This window comes from Lemur catta, chromosome 3 (genome assembly GCF_020740605.2).
Source record: "Lemur catta isolate mLemCat1 chromosome 3, mLemCat1.pri, whole genome shotgun sequence".
Taxonomy (NCBI): domain Eukaryota; kingdom Metazoa; phylum Chordata; class Mammalia; order Primates; family Lemuridae; genus Lemur; species Lemur catta.
The window spans coordinates 74,787,345-74,807,875 of record NC_059130.1 but is presented as its reverse complement, the minus strand read 5'-3'; the positions used below and the strand labels follow the sequence as shown (position 1 = coordinate 74,807,875).

General features: G+C 38.9%; 1 protein-coding gene across 1 annotated transcript in view; it reads left to right on the top strand.

Annotated features, from left to right (window-relative positions):
* IL12RB2 (interleukin 12 receptor subunit beta 2) overlaps positions 1-20,531 on the top strand; it is a 79,851-nt gene that overhangs the window by 47,111 nt on the left and 12,209 nt on the right. The window contains exons 10-12 of the mRNA XM_045547791.1: positions 11,517-11,717; positions 16,057-16,155; positions 16,246-16,404. Coding sequence (XP_045403747.1) covers positions 11,517-11,717; positions 16,057-16,155; positions 16,246-16,404 — 459 coding nt within the window. The remainder of the gene's footprint in view (positions 1-11,516; positions 11,718-16,056; positions 16,156-16,245; positions 16,405-20,531) is intronic.

Sequence of the window (20,531 nt, the reverse complement as noted above, 5' to 3'; positions counted from 1 at the left end):
CTAAGCTTTCACTCTTCTCCCCATAGGAACATAAAGGCCAAGGCTACTGATCAATCAAAGAAAGTAAAATATGATCCCAAAAGAAAGAATTAGGAGAAATATGAGGAACACAAGTTCTGGGAATGAAAGGCAACCAACCTGTATCATGGGAAACAGAACTAAAGCAACAGATAGAACAAAGGTTTAGAATAAGTATAATAAGTATTCTCACTAAGATAAGAGTGAATACTGTTTTAGAAACATGTGGTTGGGAAGAAGACCCAGAGTCGAAACAAAAGTTTGGTTGTTTTTTTTTAATGTGAAATTAAACAGATGGTTTATTCACCCTTAAAAATGGCATGTTTCATTGGAATGACCTCAAAGGGCCATTAAAGAAAATGATTTAAGTATTTCGCAGCAACAAGCAATAGAGTTTAGTAAAAAGATAAAACTTCGAAGTTTCTAATATACTTGGCCTGTTTAGAAAACAAACACATTTAATTGTTCCCGTTTCTTAAATAGGTCTAGTGAGTTCAGTTTTTAGTTGCTGCGCAAATAAATTGGTCCTAGTTGCATCACTTTCTTTCGAACGTCATCCCAAATCGGGGCTTAATGTGGCTTGAACATTTTGCCAGAACAGTCATCCTTCTTTTGTCTGAGGGTGGTTGATTACATCTGTCTTTTCCAGTTTACAAATGCCAATATATTTAGAAGACTGCAAGAAAAATTTAATTGTTGAAATAAAGAACTGGGTTGAATAGCAAAGAGGACTGATCTGAAGACTGAATTATTATAGTGAGAGGAAAACTGGGGGAGAAATTCTTCCAGAAGGCATCAAAAATGGGTAAAGAAGTTGAAAGATGAGAAAAATTAGAACACTGAAAAAACAGAAATAGAAGTTATGTCAACTATTTGAAAGGAGTCCCAGTAGAGAAAAAATGTTAAGTGGGAGGGAAAAAATATTTGAAGACCAGTGATCAAGAATATTGCAGAGCCAGGCTCGGTGACTCATGCCTATAATCCTAGCACTTTGGGAGTACAGAGAATCTCTTGAGCCCAGGAGTTCGAAACCAACCTGAGCAAAAGTGAGATTCCCATCTCTACAAAAAATAGAAAAATTAGCTGGGCATGGTGGCACACGCCTGTAGTCCCAGCTACTCGGGAAGCTGAGGCAGGAGGATTGCTTGAGCCCAAGAGTTGGAGGTTGGAGTGAGCTATGGTGATGCCACTGCACTCTAGCCTGGCTAAAAAGGCCCTTTAAAAAAAAAAAAAAAATGAAAGACATAAGATTTTCAGTGGAAAGGCTTCAGAGTGCTAAACTGAACATAATAATTTTTTTTTCATTTTATAGTAAACTGTAAAGACCGTAAAGCCAAAGAAAAAAGTATAACACTATTTAGGGAGAAAAAGCAAATCATCTGCTAAGGAACAAGAACCAGAAGGACACTAGATATGTCAACAACAAAGCATATGAAAATACAGCAAAGTAATATCTTTAAATTGAAGACGGTAAAGAACTTTGAATCTGGAAATATTTATTCAGCTAAATTACCATTCTCAAATGAGAGAGAAATAAGATAATAAATTCAGAGAAACAAGATGTAAGGAAATAATAAAGACAAGGATAGAAATCAATTTTTAAAAAGCAATAGCAATAATATTTAAAATCCAATGAAAATGAGCGATAAAATCTAAAGCTTATTTGTTGAAAAGCCTGATAAAATAGGCAAACCTCTGCTCAGACAAACTGGGGATAAAAGAGAGAGATTATGCGAATAAAACAGCCAGCAAAACAAGAAGGAAATAATATTCTTCTCCAGTAAACTTTAAAACCTAGATGAAATAGATAAACCTATGATTTAAAAAAAATGTAAAATGCTAAAATTGGCATAAGAAGAAATATTTTTAAAACTTAACTAAAATAATAATCATTAAAGAAGTTGAAATAAGAGTCGAAAACTCACTCATACTCAACATATCCTCCAAAGCCTCGGCCCCAAATTGTCTTACAACTGAGCTCTGAAAAACCAGATAACTCTGTTATTTAAATTGTCACAGCAAATATACGTGGATCCAATGCACGTATTTAAAATGAGTGCAGATACTTTCCGTTTCCAGTCTAGCATGTAAGGCACTTGGAAGTTATCGCTGTGTTCTAGTAACAAGTAAAAGGCTGAAAAACTTGAAAAATAAACAATTCTTTGACCTATCAGAGAAGCGAGGTCACAGGCAAGCCACTGCCCCAAATGAAAGAGACAGTCAGGGAAATGCAGAGAATCACGACTGGCCAGAACAGAACCCCCCGGGGCAGAAGCCTCTGTGGGAACCGGGTGAAAACCTGCACTGCAACTCTCAAATTGCTGGAGGCTCAGAGTGGACAGATCTCGGAGTTAAAAACGCCACCAGGGCTCAGTCGCAGGGGGCCTCACACTTTTGTGAGTTTTACCTCATGGAGCTCGACCAGGTTGTCACAGTGAGTATCAGGAAAAATGCCATGGTGCTTCTGGCAGGCAGAGGGGGAAAGGAACCGTTTTTAAACATACCAGAGCATTCTGCTCTTCTTCCCAAGGCTTGCCGGCAAGAGAAACTACTTCACCAGGGCCTGAACTGTTGGAGTTCTATCAGAGCCCAGCCAACCTGGGAGAACAGAAATACCCAACTCCAGCCTGCTCTAGCCTTCCAGGTTGGGTAAGGAGATACCGAGCTCCAGTCCACCGTAGCCATCCTGTCCCACCTGAGGGGGCAGGGGAGAAACTGAGAAGCACCCGTGAAGTTTATAGTCCAGGGGTGCAGGGTCACAAAAATACTGAGATGTATCATAGAGCCATTGAATGAATGCCCCGCCTCTCCCCACTCTTTCCCACCACATTACTAAAAGCCCATTTGCTGCAGTTGCTTTTGCTCAATATATCATATTCACCTTTCAACAAAAAAATTACAAGGGGTAGTAAAAGGCAAAAACACAGTTTGCTGAGACACAGCAAACATCAGAACCAAACTCACAGGGGGTGGAGGGAGGGGATGGAGGTATGACTACATGGTGAGTGCCAGGTGCACTGTCTGGAGAATAGACACGCTTGGGGCTCTGACTTGGGGGGATGGGCGGGACATGGACAATGTATATAACCTGAGCTTTTGTACCCCCATGATGAGCTGAAAAAAATAAATAAATAAAATTAAAAATAAAAAATAAAAAAAAAAGAACCAAACTCACATAAGGCAGTGATGTTGGAATTAACAGGCTGGGAATTTAAAACAACTACGATCAATATGCTAAGGACTCTAATGGATAAAGTAGAAAACATGCAAGAACAGATGGGCAGTATAATCAGAGGGGTGGAAATTCTAAGAAAGAATTTTTTTAAATGCCAGAGGTCAAAAACACTGTACCAGAAATGAAGAATGTCTTTGATGGGCTCTTAGTAGACTGGATATAGCTAGGCAAGAAGTTTCTGAGCTTGAGAATACGTCAATAGAAACTTCTAAAACTGAAATTCAAAGAGAACAAAGACTGAGAAACAGAAAGCATAACAGAATTACAAAAAGTATGGAACAACTGCAAAAGGTGTAACATACACATAATGGAAATATGAGAAGGGAAAGCAAAGAGAGAAAGGAACAAAAGAAATATTTGAAACAATGACTGGGAATTTCTCAAATTAATGTCAGATACCAAACCACAGATCCAGGAAGCTTAAAGAACACCAAGCACTGTAAATGCCAATCCCCACCCCACCCCCAAAAAACTACACCTAGGTATATCATCCAAACTGCAGAAAATCAAAGATTTCTGAAGATTTTAAGAAAAAATCTTGAAGCTCAAGGAAAAAGAAAACTTACCTATAGAGGAGCAAAGATAAGAATTACATGCAACTTCTCCTTGGAAACTATGCAAACAAGAAGAAAGTAGAGTAAAAATATTTAATGTACTAAGAAAAAAATCCCCACCAACCTATAATTCTATACCCTGTGAAATTATCCTTCAAAAGTGAAGGAGAAATAAAGACTTTCCCAGACAAAAATTGAAGGAATTTGTTGCCAGTAGAACTGCTTTGCAAGAAATGTTAAGTGAAGTTATTCAGAGAGAAGGAAAATTATATAGGTCAGAAACTCAGTTCTACATAAAAAAAGGAAAACATCAGAGAAGAAATGAGTGAAGGTAAAATAACAAACTTTATTCTTATTCTTAATTGATCTAACAGATAGCACTTTGTTTAAAATAATAGCAACACTGTATTTAAGTATGTATGCTTGTATAATATATATGCTTATACACACTTATATGTAAGTGAAATGAATGATAGTAATGAATCCCAACAAAGGATGGGAGGGAGGAATTTGGATTATTTGTTATTATTAGGTGCTTTCACCACCAATGAAGCAGTGTGTTGTTATTTGAAAGTGGATTTGAATTAGTTGTAAATGTATGAGGTCTGTCTGGAAAGTATCCAGCCATGTAATATGAAAAATAGGGACATTTATTAAAGAAGATAAAAGATACATGAATTGTTATACATAGGACAATGATGCCTCAGTCCCCTTGGAACCTCACACAGTTCTCCCCAGCATCTCTTAACCTGTACACATTCAACATTGTCAGGTGTTCCGCTTGTTGTAGGCCTTCCAGAACATGGCTTGCTTTCAACAGATTCTTGTCCATCTTTGAAGCATTTGTGCCATGCTTTTATTTGCACTGCACTCATTGCATCATTCCCGAAAGCCTTCTGAATCATCTGAATAGTTTCCGCAGAGGAATGTTCAAGTTTAACGCAAAATTTGATGTGATTCATTGCTGTACCCACTCAGTCATTTTGAATGTGACAGCCACACAGTACACACGCTCACTCAGTGGTGTCCAGCACCCCACTGACTAGTATAGTGAAGTCGTCATTGTTCGTACACGCACATCCCAGGCCACTCTCCTTGGCTGCCAGGTTACTTCGATGTTGTGCAAACCATTCTTGTTATATTAACAATGGCTGGATACTTGCCAGACAGACCTTTTTCTACATTGGAAACAATAGGGCAAGCACTAAAGAGAAGTTTAAAAAGAAATATAACTGATATGCTAAAAATAGGAGAGAAAATAAAATCATATAAACTGATTAATTAAAACCACAAAAGGCAGAAAAAGAAGGGAAGACAAAGGACCAAAGGACAAAGGCATCAAATAGAAAACTAACAAATATGGTAGGCATTAATCCAACTATATCTAGGTATATCAATAGCCTAAATAAAAGACAGATTGTCAGAATGGATCAGAAAACAAGACTCAAATATATGTTGTCTTTAAATATACAGACACACATAGATTAAAGGTAAAGGGACAGAGAAAAATATACCATGTTAACACTAATCAAAAGGAAGCTGGGGTGGCTATGTTAATTTCAGACATAGCCGACTTCAGAGCAGAGAAAGTTTTCAGTGATAAAGGGAGGCATTACGTAATGATAAAGGAGTCTGTTTTCTAAGAAGGCATAACTGCTTCTTAATGTGTATTGACCTAACAACAACAATCAAAAAATCTGAGTCAGAAACTGATAGAACTGCAAGGAGAAATAGATGAATCCACTGTCATAGTTATAGACTTCAAGACCCCTGTATTAGAAATGGACAGATCCCATAGGTGGGAAATCATTGAGGACATGTTGAACTCAACAGCGCCATCAATCAACTAAATGTAATTGACATCTATAGGCTACTTCATCCAACAGCATAATACACATTCTTCCCACACTCATGTGGAACATTCATCAAGATAGACCACATTCTGGGCCATAAAAACACCTTAACAAATTTAAAAGAATAGAATTCATACAATGTCTGCTCTTAGACCACAGTGGAATTAAACTAGAAATCAATGTCAGAAAGACAGCTGCAAAATCCCAAAATACTTAGAGATTGAACAACACACTTTTAAATAACACATGGATCAAAGAAAAAAATCTTAGGAGAAATTTAAAAATATTTTTGAACTAAATGAAAATGAAAATAAAACTTATCAAAATGTATGGAATATAGCAAAAGCAGTATTTAGAAGAAAATTTATGGCATTGAACACATATACCAACAAAAAAGAAAGATCGAAAATCAATAATCTAAACTGGGCATAGTGGCTCTTGCTTGTAATCCAAGCTACTCGGAGGCTGAGGCAGGAGGATCACTTGAGCCCAGGAGTTGGAAGCTGCAGTGAGCTATAATTGCACCACTGTACTTCAGCCTAGGTGACAGAGCAAGACCTATCTCCTAAATAAATAAATAATAAATAAATAAAGTAAAACAATCTAAGCGTCCACCTTAGAAACTAAAAAAAAAAAAAATCAAATTAAATCCAAAGTAAGCAGAAAAATGAAATAATAAAAACTAGAGTAGAAATCAATGAAAATCAAAACTGCAAGAGATAAAATCAATGAAACCAAAAGCTGGTTCTTTGAAAGAGCAATAAAATTGATACATCACTAGTCAGGTTTACTAAAAAAAGAGAGAGAGAGAAGACGAAAATTGCCAATGTCATAAATAAAAAGGGGCTACCCCTAGTGATCCCATGGACATCAAAAGAGTAATAAGTGAATACTGTGTATAATTCTGTGCCCACAAATTTGATAACCTAGACAAAATGGATCGATTCCTTGAAAGATACAATCTGCTAAAACCAGCACAAGAAGAAATAGACAATTTTCATAGGCCTATATCTACTAAAGAAATTGAATCCATAATTAATAACCTTCCAAAACAGAAAGAGCTAGGCCCAGATGGGTTCACTGGTGAATTCTATAAAACATTTAAGGAAAAAATTTTACTAATTCTCTATAACCTCTTTCAGAAGATAGAAGCAGATACTCCAGCTGGCTTTTGATTAGTAAATATTTTTTTAAAAAAAGAATTTTTAAAAAAGGGGGTAGAAGCAGAGAAAATACTTCCTAACTCATTCTATTAGGCCAGCCTTACCCAAATACCAAGATCAAGGAAAGACATGACAAGAAAACTACAGACCACTATCTCTGAACATAGATACAAAAACCTTCAACAAAATAGTAGCAAATCTAATTCAATACTGTGAAAAAATAATTATATACCATGACTGAGTAGGATTTATCCCAGGTATGCAAGGCTGGTTCAACATTCAAAAATCAATTAATATAATGCATCATATCAACTAGCTAAAGAAGAAAATGACATGATCATATCAAAGGAGGCAGAAAAGGCATTTGACAAAATCCAATACCATTCATAATTTTTAAAAAGGCCTCTTGGTGAACTAGGAAGAGATGGAAATGTCATCAACTCAATAAAGAACATCTACACAAAACCTACAGCTAAATTACACTTCATGGTGAGAAACTGGAAGTTTTCCCACTAAGATCAGGAACAAAGCAAAGATGTCCAATCTCACTACTGTATGGCAAAATAATAGACAAATGGATCAATGGAATAGGAGAGATAACCCAGAAATAGGCCCACATAAATATATTTCAGTAGTCTTTGACAAAGGAGTAAAGAGAGTGAGTGATACTATTTTCAACAAATGGTGCTGGAACAACTAGACATCTGGATGCAAAAAATGAATCTAGACATAGACCTTAACTCTTCACAAAAATTACCTCAAAGTGCATCACAGACTACAAAATAAAAAACTATAAAACTTTTAGAAGGTAACATAGTAGAAAATGTAGATTACCTTGAGTATGGCAATGACTTTTTAGATACAACACAAAGGCACAATCCATGAAAGAGTTGATAAGCTGAACTTCATTAAAATTAAAAACTTCTGCTCTGTGAAGGACACTGTTAAAAGAATGAGAAAATAAGCCATAGAATAAAGAAAATATTTGCAAAAGACGCATTTGATAAAGGACTATTATCCAAAATATATAAAGAACACTTAAAACTTAACCATAAGAAAATGAACAACCAATTGAAAATGAGCAAAAGATTCAATTGACATTTCACCAGAGAAGATGGCAAATAAGCATATGAAATGATGCTCAATATCATACATTATTAGATAATTGCAAATTAAAGCAACAATGAGATATCATTACACACCTATTAGAATAGCAAAATCTAAAACACTGACAATGAAAAACACTGGCAAGGATGTGGAGAAACAGGACTTCTCATTCATTGCTGATGGGAATGCAGCCACTTTGGAAAACGGTTTGGCAGTTTCTTACAAAACTAAACATACTCCTGCTGTATGATTTAGCAATGGCACTGTTTGGTATTTACCGAAATGAGTTCAAAACTTATGTCCACACAAAAGTCTGCACATGAATGTTCACAGCAGTTTTATTGATATTAATAATTGCCAAAACTTGGAAAAAACTAAGATATAATTCAGTAGGTGAACAGATCAATAAATGGTGCTTCCAGACAATTAAATACTATTTGGTGGTAAAAAGAAATGAGCTCTCAAGCCATGAAAAAGATGTGGAGGAACCCGAGATGCATATTACTAAGTGACAGAAGCCAATCCGAAAAGGCTACATACTCTCTGATTCCAACTATATGACATCCCGCAAATGGCAAAACTATGGAGAATGTAAAAGATTCAGTGGTTGCCAAGGGTTGGGGGAAGGGAGGGATGACTATATGCAGCACAGAGGATTTTGGGGACAGTGAGACAACTCTGTATGATACTATAATAATAGATACGTTTATCAAAACCCACAGAATGTGCAACACCAAGAGTGAGCCCTAATGTAAACTATGGACTTCAGGTGATGATGTGTCAGTGCAGGGAAGGCTGTGTATGTGTGGGGGCAGGGATGGATGGTACTTCTCTGTATCCATTCTATACAGAATATACCATGAACTTAAAACTGTTTCTAAAAAATAAAATCTATTTTTTAAAAAGACTCAGCCAAAAAAGAAAAGTACAGAATGATCAAGTAGGATTGATGCCAAGAATACAATGATGGGTCAATATCAGAAAAAAAGTGTATCAATGTAACTCATCACATTAAAACTGAAAGAGAGATAAAAAGGATATACTCTTACCAGATGTAGAAAATATTTAGTTAAAAAAGTCTTTAATAAATAAACAGTATTTCATGACAATAGAAATTCTTTGAAAACTATGAATAAAAGTAAAATTTTTAGCTTTTTAAAGACTTTCTACCAAAAACATGCAGCACATATCATCATAATAAAGAGATATCATAGGCACATTCTCTTTAAAATTAGCAATAAGATAGAAACAAAAAAAGGAAATAAATTTAATTCAAAGATTGGAAGGAGATATTTTAAGTGTGTTGCTAATAAGATTGATTCTTTACATGCAACATTCAGCAAGGCCAACAGACAAATTATTAGAACTAATTGGAGAGTTTAGTAGGTTTGCCAGATGTGAGAATAATATACATACAGAGTAATAGTAGAAAAAGTAGTGGAAAATAAGATGCCATTTAAATAGCAAACTAAAAATATGAAGTGTCTAGGAATTAATCTAACCAAGAACACATGGAAACATTAAGGAGGAATTTTTAAAACTCCAGTAAAATATATAAAAGAAGATCTGAATGATTTCAGGCATATTTATGAATGGGAACAATTTAACATTGTAACAATATTAATTCTCCCTAAATTAGACTATAAATTCAATTGCACTAAAAATATCAACTGGAATTTGAGGGACTCTGACAAAATGATTCTAAATGCTATGTGGAAGAATAAAGTTTCATGAATATCTAAGACCATTTTGAAAAAAGAAGAGAGAAAAGGAGGGAACTCTACTGACAAATGGTCAGGCATTACAAAGCCTAGTAATGTGAACAGTGTTTTCTGGAGAAAAGGCCAACCCAGACACAGACCATGAATATATGAAACTTGGTGTCTGATAGGGATGGGATGCCAAATGTGATGACACTTGGAAATATTGACTCACTGTGTGGAAAAAATAGTAAAGTTTGTTCCCTTAAAAAAAAAACTTTAGCTGGATTTGGATTAAAAACCTAAATGTGAAAAGTAAAACTAAAAGCCAACAGGAAAAAATGTAGCTGATGTCTTCATGACCCTAGGAAGGAAAGATTTCATAAACAAGACTTAAAATGCACAAACTATGGATAAATTTATCAACATTAAAGTAGCTGTACATGTGCAGCAAGCATCATAAAATTATCAGAGAGTTGACAGACTGGAGTAGGACAGTGTTGAAAACTGATAAGTGACTAATATCTAGAACATAAAAGTTATTTCTGCAAATGGCCAGGCACGGTGGCTCACTCCTGTAATCCCAACACTCTGGGAGGCCGAGGCGGGAGGATTATTTGAGCTCAGGAGTTCGAGACCAGCCTGAGCAAGAGCGAGACCCCCGTCTCTACTAAAAATAGAAAGAAATTATATGGACAGCTAAAAATATATATAGGAAAAATTAGCCAGGCATGGTGGTGCATGCCTGTAGTCCCAGCTACTCAGGAGGCTGAGGCAGGAGGATCGCTTGAGCCCAGGAGTTTGAGGTTGCTGTGAACTATGCTGACACCACAGCACTCTAGCCCGGGCAACAGAGTGAGACTCTGTCTCAAAAAATAAATAAATAAATAAAAAATAAAAGTTATTTCTGCAAATCAGAGAGAAGACAGAAAATTCAACATAAAAAAAATGAGCGAAGTACAAGAATAGGCAGTTCACAGACAGGGCGAGGCAAATAACTAGTAATGTATGAAGAGACATTCAGCCTCAAAAGAAATCAGAAAAACAAAAATAAAACCACAATTAAATACTACTTTCCTCATACCAGATTGACAAAAATTAGAAAGCCAGAAAATACCAAGTGTTGGTGGAGAAATGACAACCCTCATGCTTGTCTTGTTGGAATATCAACTGGCTATTTTAGAGCTCAATCTGGCAATATTCAGTCAAATAGTATGTAAATTTACTCTATGATCAAGCAATTCTATGCATATATATCCAGAAAAGCTCCTGCACAGGCACACAAGAGGACATGCAAGAGAATATTCGTTGCATCCTGTGTTTGCTACCAGTTCAAAGGAACCTCCTGCCTGTGACTTAAGACTGAGCAAGGAAAGGATTTAGGCAGCAAGCAGTCCGAACAAATGAGCTGGATTTACAGTTAGCGGCAGGATAGATATATCCCAGAAACATAATGTTAAGTGAAAAAAAAGTTAGAAAAAGCATTAGATTTATTTCCCAATACTTTTCATGAAAATTCAACACACAAGCACAAAACAACACTAATTTTCAAGGATAGATGTATGTCCAAATAAATATATAGAAGACAGATTAGAAAGATGCATATTATATTCTTTAGAGTAGGCAACTTTGGGGCCACAGGAATGGAAAAGGGAATGGAAGATGAAGGGGAAAATAATCCTACAAATAACACTACACAGGATCTTTGCACAAGCTGATGGTTCTAGTTCTCCATGGACTGAGAATTAGGATGAACTGAAATCTGTGATCCTGAAGTCCATAAAAAAAAAAATCAATTCTTCCTAAAACTGCTGGAATGAGCTGTTTTTTTAATATCTTTATCTCTCCTCTTTTTAATTTTGTCCCTTCTCTTTTCCCCCATAAAGAGTTGCTGGCTCCCCGCCAGGTCTCTGCAGACTCAGGGGGCGTGGACAACATTGTGGTGACCTGGCAGCCTCCCAGGAAAGCTCCCTCTGCTGTTCAGGAGTACGTGGTGGAATGGAGGGAGCTCCGTGCAGGAGGGGACACACAGCCCCCTCTAAACTGGCTGCGGAGTCCCCCCTACAATGTGTCTGCTCTGATTTCAGGTACCTAATTATTCACCTTCCTTCTAGAGGGTTACTAAGTTCATATGAATTTGGGGAAACTGCATGCAAGAGTCCAGAATCTGCCTTCAATGACACGTGGCTGCCTGATAAAGGGGCAGTGATGACGTAGAGTCCACCCAGACAGCACTGCAGAATACACCGCTGCAGCCGTAGACCACCTGGTCAGTGCCATAGGCACTTTTATCTTTAGGAATTCACTTAATTCACAAAACAATCATGTGCTGGTAGAGTCCTTACGCCCTTCGTACAGGGGAGGAAACCAGGATGTCCTTCATTCCCAATTCTGCTGCTGATTATTTGGGTAATAATAAATCCAAAATTATCTATATGACAATTGGTGTCTATAGTCCTCAGGTTCCTAATTTGTCAGTGGTTAGAATCAAGTGAGAGAACACATCTGAAAATATATTAAAATGATTGGACAGGACTTAATGTCTATTTTTGTTTGTTTGTTTGTTTAGCTATAGCTACTGGAATAGGAAGTTAATGGCATTTTTAAGCATGAGTTCAGCGTAGTAGTTAAAAGTTCTGGTTCTGCAACCAGACTACCTGGGCTTGAGTCTTGATGTGATCTAGGGAAAATTATTTAAATTCTCTGTGCCTCAGTTTCCTCATCCGAAAAATGGGGATAATATTACTTACCTCATTGGGTTATTGTGAGGACTAACTGAATTACTATATGGAAAATGTTTTGAATAATGCCTTACACATTTTAAGTGCTCGATAATTTAGCTATCATTATTATTATTAAATGTGATAGAGCTAAGATTTTAACAGATTTTCAAGCTCTAAATCTTATAATATTTCTATACACCACGACAATCATTACGACTGTCTAGGCAGATATACACACCCTGCTTAAGTTGACAAGATTTATACAAAATGAAATAACAGAACACACTGTGTGATTATACGTGAGTCCGTCCTTAACTGTGTGCTTCCTTCATAGTCTAGCTGCTTAGATTCCTAGTAGGTTAAGTTGTAATCACTACCCTTAAAGAGAATGCTCCTTAGATAACCCAACAAGCACTCAGAGGAAGGTGAGCAAGTCATTGAGAGTCTGGAACTTTTAATCTGAAAACCATTTAACCTAGGGAAGAGAATTCTAGATGGGGTGGGGGTGGGGTGGCTTGATGGCTGTCCTTGGTTTTGATGTGTACATGGAAAAGGGTATAGTTCCTTTGTTGCTCTGGAGAGCATGGAAATTACAAGGCAGATGGCAGCTCAAGTTTGAGAAAGAACTTTCCTACCTTGGATGGTCTTTAACAGGACAATTGGTTATCTCTCAAAGCAGCATTTTCCCTATCCCTAGAGTTTTTGTAATGGAACCGATTTTCCTTCAGGGCTGTTGTGCCCATCAAATCATAAGAAAGAGTGGATTTAAAAAAAGCATTTACCAAACTTTAAGCAGCTGTGGGCCCGCACGGTGGCTCACACCTGTAATCCTAGCACTCTGGGAGGCCAAGGCGGGTGGATTGTTTGAGCTCAGGAGTTCAAGACCAGCCTGAGCAAGAGTGAGACCCCGTCTCTGCTAAAAATAGAAAGAAATTATATAGACAGCTAAAAATATACATAGAAAAAATTAGCCGGGCATGGTGGCGCATGCCTGTAGTCCCAGCTACTCAGGAGGTTGAGGCAGAAGGATCCTTTGAGCCCAGGAGTTTGAGGTTGCTGTGAGCTAGGCTGACGCCATGGCACTCTAGCCAGGGCAACAGAGTGAGACTCTGTCCCCCCCCAAAAAAAGGCATCTATGAAATTGTAAACATTGTAAGCTGTATCAGGATTTACCCCTGTGGGAGAGTTTGAACTATCTAGTCTCTACAGTTCCTTCCTTCTAGAAATTTTATAATTTTATGCAAATCCCTTAAAATAGATGGCAAGAAAGAATGTTTTCCATAGTCAGTAAAATAAAATGTTTTTAGGCACTTTAGAAATATTCATTTGAATCAAATCAATATACTAATGATAACTTTATTAATTAAAGTTGTTCTGCTTAGAAACACTTGGTTAGCTATTAGTTTATGTTGATGTTACAGTCTGGATCTAACACTTAAAGATTAAGTAATTCATACTTATGATAAATTCAAAATGGCCCTCTCCAATCAGTAAAATCACTCATTGTCATTGGATCCTCACCAGCCTTTCCCCAGCGTCTGGCTGGGGCAGAGGTGAGTGTTTTGGAGTGGGCCAGAATACAGCCCGGCTCCTGGCTTATAGGTTGGTGGAGCCTGGACTTGAGACCAGTTCTGTCCTGTCTGGGTGAAACTTCTGACCATATAGAATCACTCCTTTTACAAATATGTAACATCGTGGTGTCTAGAAAACTTTCCCTGATGCCTAGACTAACAAGGGCTCCTCTTCTGCCTGCTACCATCTCACTGCCTCTAGGATTACTCCTTATTACTGATCGCTTAATGTTTGCCTTTTCCCACACTTGAGAGGTGAAATTAGCTTTCTGCAGAAAAACCACCTAAGAGATTATCGTGGAGACAGGGACTGTGCCCAAGGGTGCCAGGTTTGCATGTATCTACAGGAATGGAGGAAAATGAGCCTGGAAATTGGGTCCAGACTGTAAAAAGGAAATGAAAGTCTCGGGAGTGGGTTTCATCCATGGAAGGTTTTGAGGTGGGGAGCAGACATCGTTAGGGAGCCTCCATACAAGAATTAGCCAGTAAAACAGGAGTCTTCAGGTCAGAACCAGTAAACAGGCTCGCTAGGAAGGGTTTACTCTGGGTGGAAAGGGAAATGCCAGCTGTGTTATGGGGCCACCTTGTCTTCCCCCCACCATTCACAAGAAGAAACCCACAGCTTCTGATGTAGCATTTCCCAAGGCCTCTGCCTGAACTCACATTTTGCATGGCAGAATGCAATGGAACTATTTGCCTAATGTCCTCATCTGGAACTCCCACGCCTCCAGTGGCACAGTGGTTGGCTGGCCCCTCCCGTGCTTCGGGACAGAACAGCCAGGCAGTGGGAGCCAAAAGCTACTCACAAGCCCCTCCCAAGTGAAGTACGATTTCATATTCCATGTTGCCCTTTGGGCTTCTGGGTCTCAATGCCACCCATGAGGAATCTTTGGATGACAAGACTAAGCTGTGTCCTTTTCTCTGTTTCACTTGGTTCATGAACTCAAATTGGAATTCACCCATGGCATGTGTTTTGATCTCATCATGGTCTCTTCTGACAGTACTGGTTGCACAACTGAGTTTTATGTGCTGCCTACTTGCTGGAATATTTAAGGGGCAATGGATTTTCATATAAAACACATGCAATTTAGTAAATTATCCTATGATATAAAATTCTTCTTTCTGAAAAAAGAAAATGTTAAACCCTCATCAACTGTCAGTGTAGAGGACCCTAGCTAGCCATCAGCAGGGCATTAAACAGTATTGGAGAGAGTCCTAACTTTGGCCACCTGATACTATGGTTAACTAGTAGGGGTTATCTCTCTTTTTCCTTTAAATTTTAATTTGGAATTTAAAGATATATCTTGAGCAGTATCCATGAGAGGGTCCTTTTCTTCACAGGGAGTAGAAATCTGAGATTCTTAGAAATAAGTTTTGTCAGGGAAGAAGGACTTGCCAGTAAGTTTCATGACTGACAGAAAATTGCAAAGTGTGGCACTTTAAAAGCTGGAAAGGAGCATTAACATTCCCAGGTACCTTCCAAATCTTCCAGGCTATGAAGCAACCAAGATCTCACTGGAACACTAGAGGGGGAGGAGGGTAACAAGGAGTCAGATTACGCCCAGAGGGCCCTGGTTAGTCGTGCCCGGGTGTGTCACCTGCCCCATCAGATCCTGATAAGCATCATGGAATCAGAAAAGTATTGCTGCAAAATTCCAGCCTCACTTTCTTGTAAACAGCAAATGATTTATTTGTAGAAGTCAAAGTGTTTTTTTTTTGAAGGCAAGTTTGTTGTTTTTTTTTTTTTTTTCCAAAAGCAGTCTGTGTGCATGTGTTTGTGTGGTCATAATATTTAAATCATTTTTGGAATTTGAATAGGTTTTATCTCCTTCTTAATCACTGTGACCTTGTTTGTTTACATGGAAAGAAACTCAGGTTGGTTGATTGGTTGATCTCGTATGTGGAAGTTGGGAACAGTGACTTCCAGAAACCATGTCATGGCAACTAGGATGCTGAGAATTTGTGACATAGGTCATCCCTTTACCCTCAGTTCAGACTGTGCTTGAACCATCTTCCAACTAAGAAAAGGAAAGAAAGACCTTGGATACATCTGTATCAGAGATTAAAATGGCTCCCTGTAGTGACTCACTGATGATGGCATGCCTGTTATAAGAACTTCCTTTTCCTTGCAGAGAACATAAAGCCCTACATCTGTTATGAAATCCGTGTGTATGCACTGTCAGGGGATCAAGGAGGATGCAGCTCCATCCTGGGTAACTCCAAGCACAAGGGTGAGTCTTTGGACCTTTAGCAAAATTTTGCTTTAGTTTAATGATGTGGATTTGAAGGCTGACAGAAGCCTCCTGTGTTCTACTCTACAGCACCACTGAGTGGCCCCCACATTAATGCCATCACAGAGGAAAAGGGGAGCATTTTAATTTCATGGAACAGCATTCCAGCCCAGGAACAGATGGGCTGCATCCTCAGTTACAGGATATACTGGAAAGAACGGGACTTCAATTCCAAACCTCAGCTCTGTGGTACGTGTGAGAACCAAATGCAGTGGGGCCTTCTTTGGATGTCAGGAAAACACAAGCCGGTGTATATGTATATCCACACATGCGTGCTGGCACCATGCCTGGCACTTAGTAAGTACTCAATAAATATTTGTGAAATTAATTGAATGAAGAAATATAAAAGACATCTAAACACACACATGAAGTATTGAATAGGTGTTATGTGCCAAGCAAATTGCTAAGGATACAGAGATGAAGTAAATGGACTAGCTGTCAAGGGGCTTACTCCTATGGAGAGACAGCATTTCCGAAAGCAATAAAGACACTTCAATACTGTATAAACCCTAGAGGTTCACAAGGATTGCATTTGGACAACTTTTAAATACCCCCATTGGTAATTACCATCATAGCATATTATCTTCTCCTTAAAATGGACAAAATAAAAGGGTTTAAGTAACCCTTTATGACCCGTAATCATTCTATAACTGTAAAACGAAAGCAATTAAAATAAACTCTGGCTAGAGCATTGTCTCAGATGATTTCGGCTAGAGCATTGTCTCAGATGATTTCATGGACCTCTCATTTGTTCAGCAACTCCAAGTCACTTGCCAGATTTGGTGTTCCAATCTTTGATTTATTCAGAGCTTTTGTTTTTCTTGAACTTCACTTTGTAAGCAGCTGGCCTTCTTTCAGGAGCACTTGTCATAAATAAGGAACATTTTCATTCCTTTATGAGAGTTATTAAGTCCAAGAATAATAGAACAAAGCCACCCTGAGATGTAGCTGCCAGAGAGCCGCCTGCAGGGGTAATTTTTACCCAGGAAGCTTTAAGAGTTGGTAATCTCTCTTGACCTTAGGAGATTTGCAGTATGACTTTAAAAGCTAGTTTTTTATTATATAAATAATACTTGCACATGGTACAAACATTCAAATAGTTCAGAAAGATATAAAATGAAAATTCTCCCTTCCTTCACACTTAGGCTGTTAGCAATTCCTTGTATGTTCTCCCAGGAAAAAAAAAAAATTGAATGCCATATACAAGAATCTATCTGGGATTTTTTTCTATGATCTAAACATTGCTGTTACCTCTCAACAACACCTACTGGAGAGCTTTCCACATAAGTCCACGTGAATTTGCCTCATTCTTTTTTGTCAACTCCATAGTATTCTATTATAAGGCCCGATGATCATTTGTTTAATCCACTCTTGGTAAACAGAATGTATCACTGAACAGAACTGCTTCTCCCAGGCCCGTCAGGGTAAGTCTGAAATGCACCCCAAGAGGTGAGGAATCAATTGACCTCTTCTTGGGCCATTTGAAATGCTTCATGTGAAATTTGCCCCCCAAATAATTTTCCTTTTGGTGGAGTTTAAACTGAGATGCCTGTTTACAGCCAGAAAGATCAACACGGTCAGTGGGTTCTTGAAGCTTCTCTCGTGGATGTTGGAGAAAATACCTACCTTACATTGCCACAAATCTGATGACTCTAAAGCCCATGTGAGGGTATTTTTAAAATGAGTTAAAAGGCAAGAAACAGCACAGATTTACAGTCCTAGTTTATGCCAGTTTAGATTAAATTTTGTTTAATTTGGTAAATGCTTGATGAGTAAGACCCGTTGCCTATCTTCAGAGAGCTCACAGCTATGTATGGAGACAGAAAAGTACACAAAAGTGATGTAACTGCTACTATCAAAGAATGACAACTGCCTATCACGTTGTTAGCCAGAAATCATAGGCGAATTCACAAGGGCAGTTTCTAGAGCGTGGTAGGAGGTAGCACGTAGAGCAGGAGGGAGAAGGACACCAGGAGAGAAAGCCCTCACGGTAGGGAAGAAGGGGCCCCATCTTACTTGTGTTTCGGCGCCACTGACCAGGCAGCAGTACTAAGGCCACATGCCGAGTGCAGCAGGAGCAAAACACATAGGGCATTCAGCCCTCCCCTGGTGGGACAGGTGAGGTGTAGAGCCGGGGTGGGGCCTGGGATCTGCATCGTAGTGAATTCCATGGGTGGTTCTGGTGCACAACCACCCCTTCAGAAGCTTGGCTATGTTGCCGCGTGCACGGATGGACCAGTGGCTAGCACGCTTCTCTGCTGGAGGACACGTCATACTCTGTTACTACCTGTTGTCTTTGCCAACAGACTCTAAGCATCATGAGAGCAGAAGCCATGGCAATTGCTCGCCATTGTCTCCCCTGCATTTAGAATGCAGCCAAGCATGTGGCAGGTGCTTATAAAAGCAAATGGGTAAATACTGCCCTACCCTTTGTTAAGCCCAGTACAGATCATTAGGTAAAAACTCATTTCCAGTAACAATGCAGCTATTTTGCCTGGCACCACGTGGCCTTCTTACCTACAGCTTCTCAGATGATTGGCAACAATCACATTTTCCTAAACTGGTGTCTTTATCATTTAACCGCTCTGAGTCTAAAATCTCAGACCGCCAAGGATTGAATGGCCTCCTTTATCTCTGCCAGAGATCAGGGCCCAGAGGCAGCAGGACCAGTATTTCCTGCTGGACGTCTTGACTTCTTTCTCCTATTACACAACTCAGCCTATTTTGCCAACCAAACTGCTGACAACATCCTCCTCACTGCTTCACCCATAGAGGTTCTATTTTTGCTCTTCCAATATACGTGTGTGCGTATAAACTTTATCGGCCCAGCAAACCACACAAATCCCTGCCCTCTGTTCCAACATCTCATTTCACTCCCAGAGCGAAGGATGCCCTCACTCAGTTGCACAGTTACTCCCTGATGCTCGCTGATGTTTTGCTGCAGCAAGATGAGCAGAAGAAGGCCTCTCTAAATTAATTTTTTAATCCCCTGCCTTAGGAAAAGGAAAAGGGCTTTTTGAGCTCAGTCATATAGCTTAAGTCTGTGCAAGCAATTTCACCAGGCTAGAGGAGACTTGGGAATTTTCCACAAGGACTTTTCTCAACAAAATGTAAAATACAGAAATTGCTCTGATATCACAGCTATTAAATTATCGGCTCAGGCCTCAGCTGCTTTGGGTGGACTGGAGGTAGTATTACAGGGCTCCGTCTTGCTAATTACCCATAGTACTCAGGAATGGGATAGTGTTAAGGAATCTCTTTTCTCTAGTAGATAGTAAACTCTTTGAGGCAGATTCTGTGCTTTTGTATTGTCAATGCCTCGTCCAATGTAGGCACTCAATAAATATTTGTGTTCCTGCAGCTGTGAAGCAGAAAAAAAATAAAATAAAATAAAATAAAAAATAAATAAATAAACATTTGTGACTTTTGAAATGAATTCAGCATGCAGGACATCATCTGACTTTCCCTGGAGTTGGTGAGCCAGTATATGATGTGGAGACACAACGTGTTGAGTTCTAGTTTCCCCTTTTGATCAGCAGCACAGGTGAGGTCAACTCCATGAGCTGGCAGGTGCTGACCTTGACTTTACAGTCCTCACCAGCTGTGGAGAGGTCACTCCAAAACCCACACCCAGCAGGTCACTGGAGGACAAGATTGCCTGTTTGCTAACATCCATCGACACTCATGTTTCTCGGAGGAGAAAAACAGCATTAGTACATTGCTCAAAAAACAAAATCTTCCCTGCAGAGAAAACTGCAGGGGTGTTGAGAGCATAAGGAATGGATAATCTAGGCTTATGCCTGCCAAATAAGTCTAAGTACCATTGCTCTACTTTTTAATGATTTTATGTCAAATTGAAGCAGATCATCACATTAAGCCCTATAAGCTTGGGACCCAGAGCCTACGAAAAGAAAAGTGCAGAGCCTGCACGTGGTGGCTCACGCCTGTAATCCTAGCACTCTGGGAGGCCGAGGCGGGTGGATCGCTTGAGCTCAGGAGTTCGAGACCAGCCCGAGCAAGAGCGAGATCCCGTCTCTACTAAAAATAGAAAGAAATTATCTGGTCAACTAAAATATATATAGAAAAAATTAGCCGGGCATGGTGGTGCATGCCTGTAGTCCCAGCTACTCGGGAGGCTGAGGCAGGAGGATTGTTTGAGCCCAGGAGTTTGAGGTTGCTGTGAGCTAGGCTGACGCCACGGCACTCACTCTAGCCCGGGCAACAGAGTGAGACTCTGTCTCAAAAAAAAAAAAAAAAAAAAAGAGAAAAGAAAAGTGCAGAATCTTAACTCTAAAAATCTTGAGTGAATGTCTATT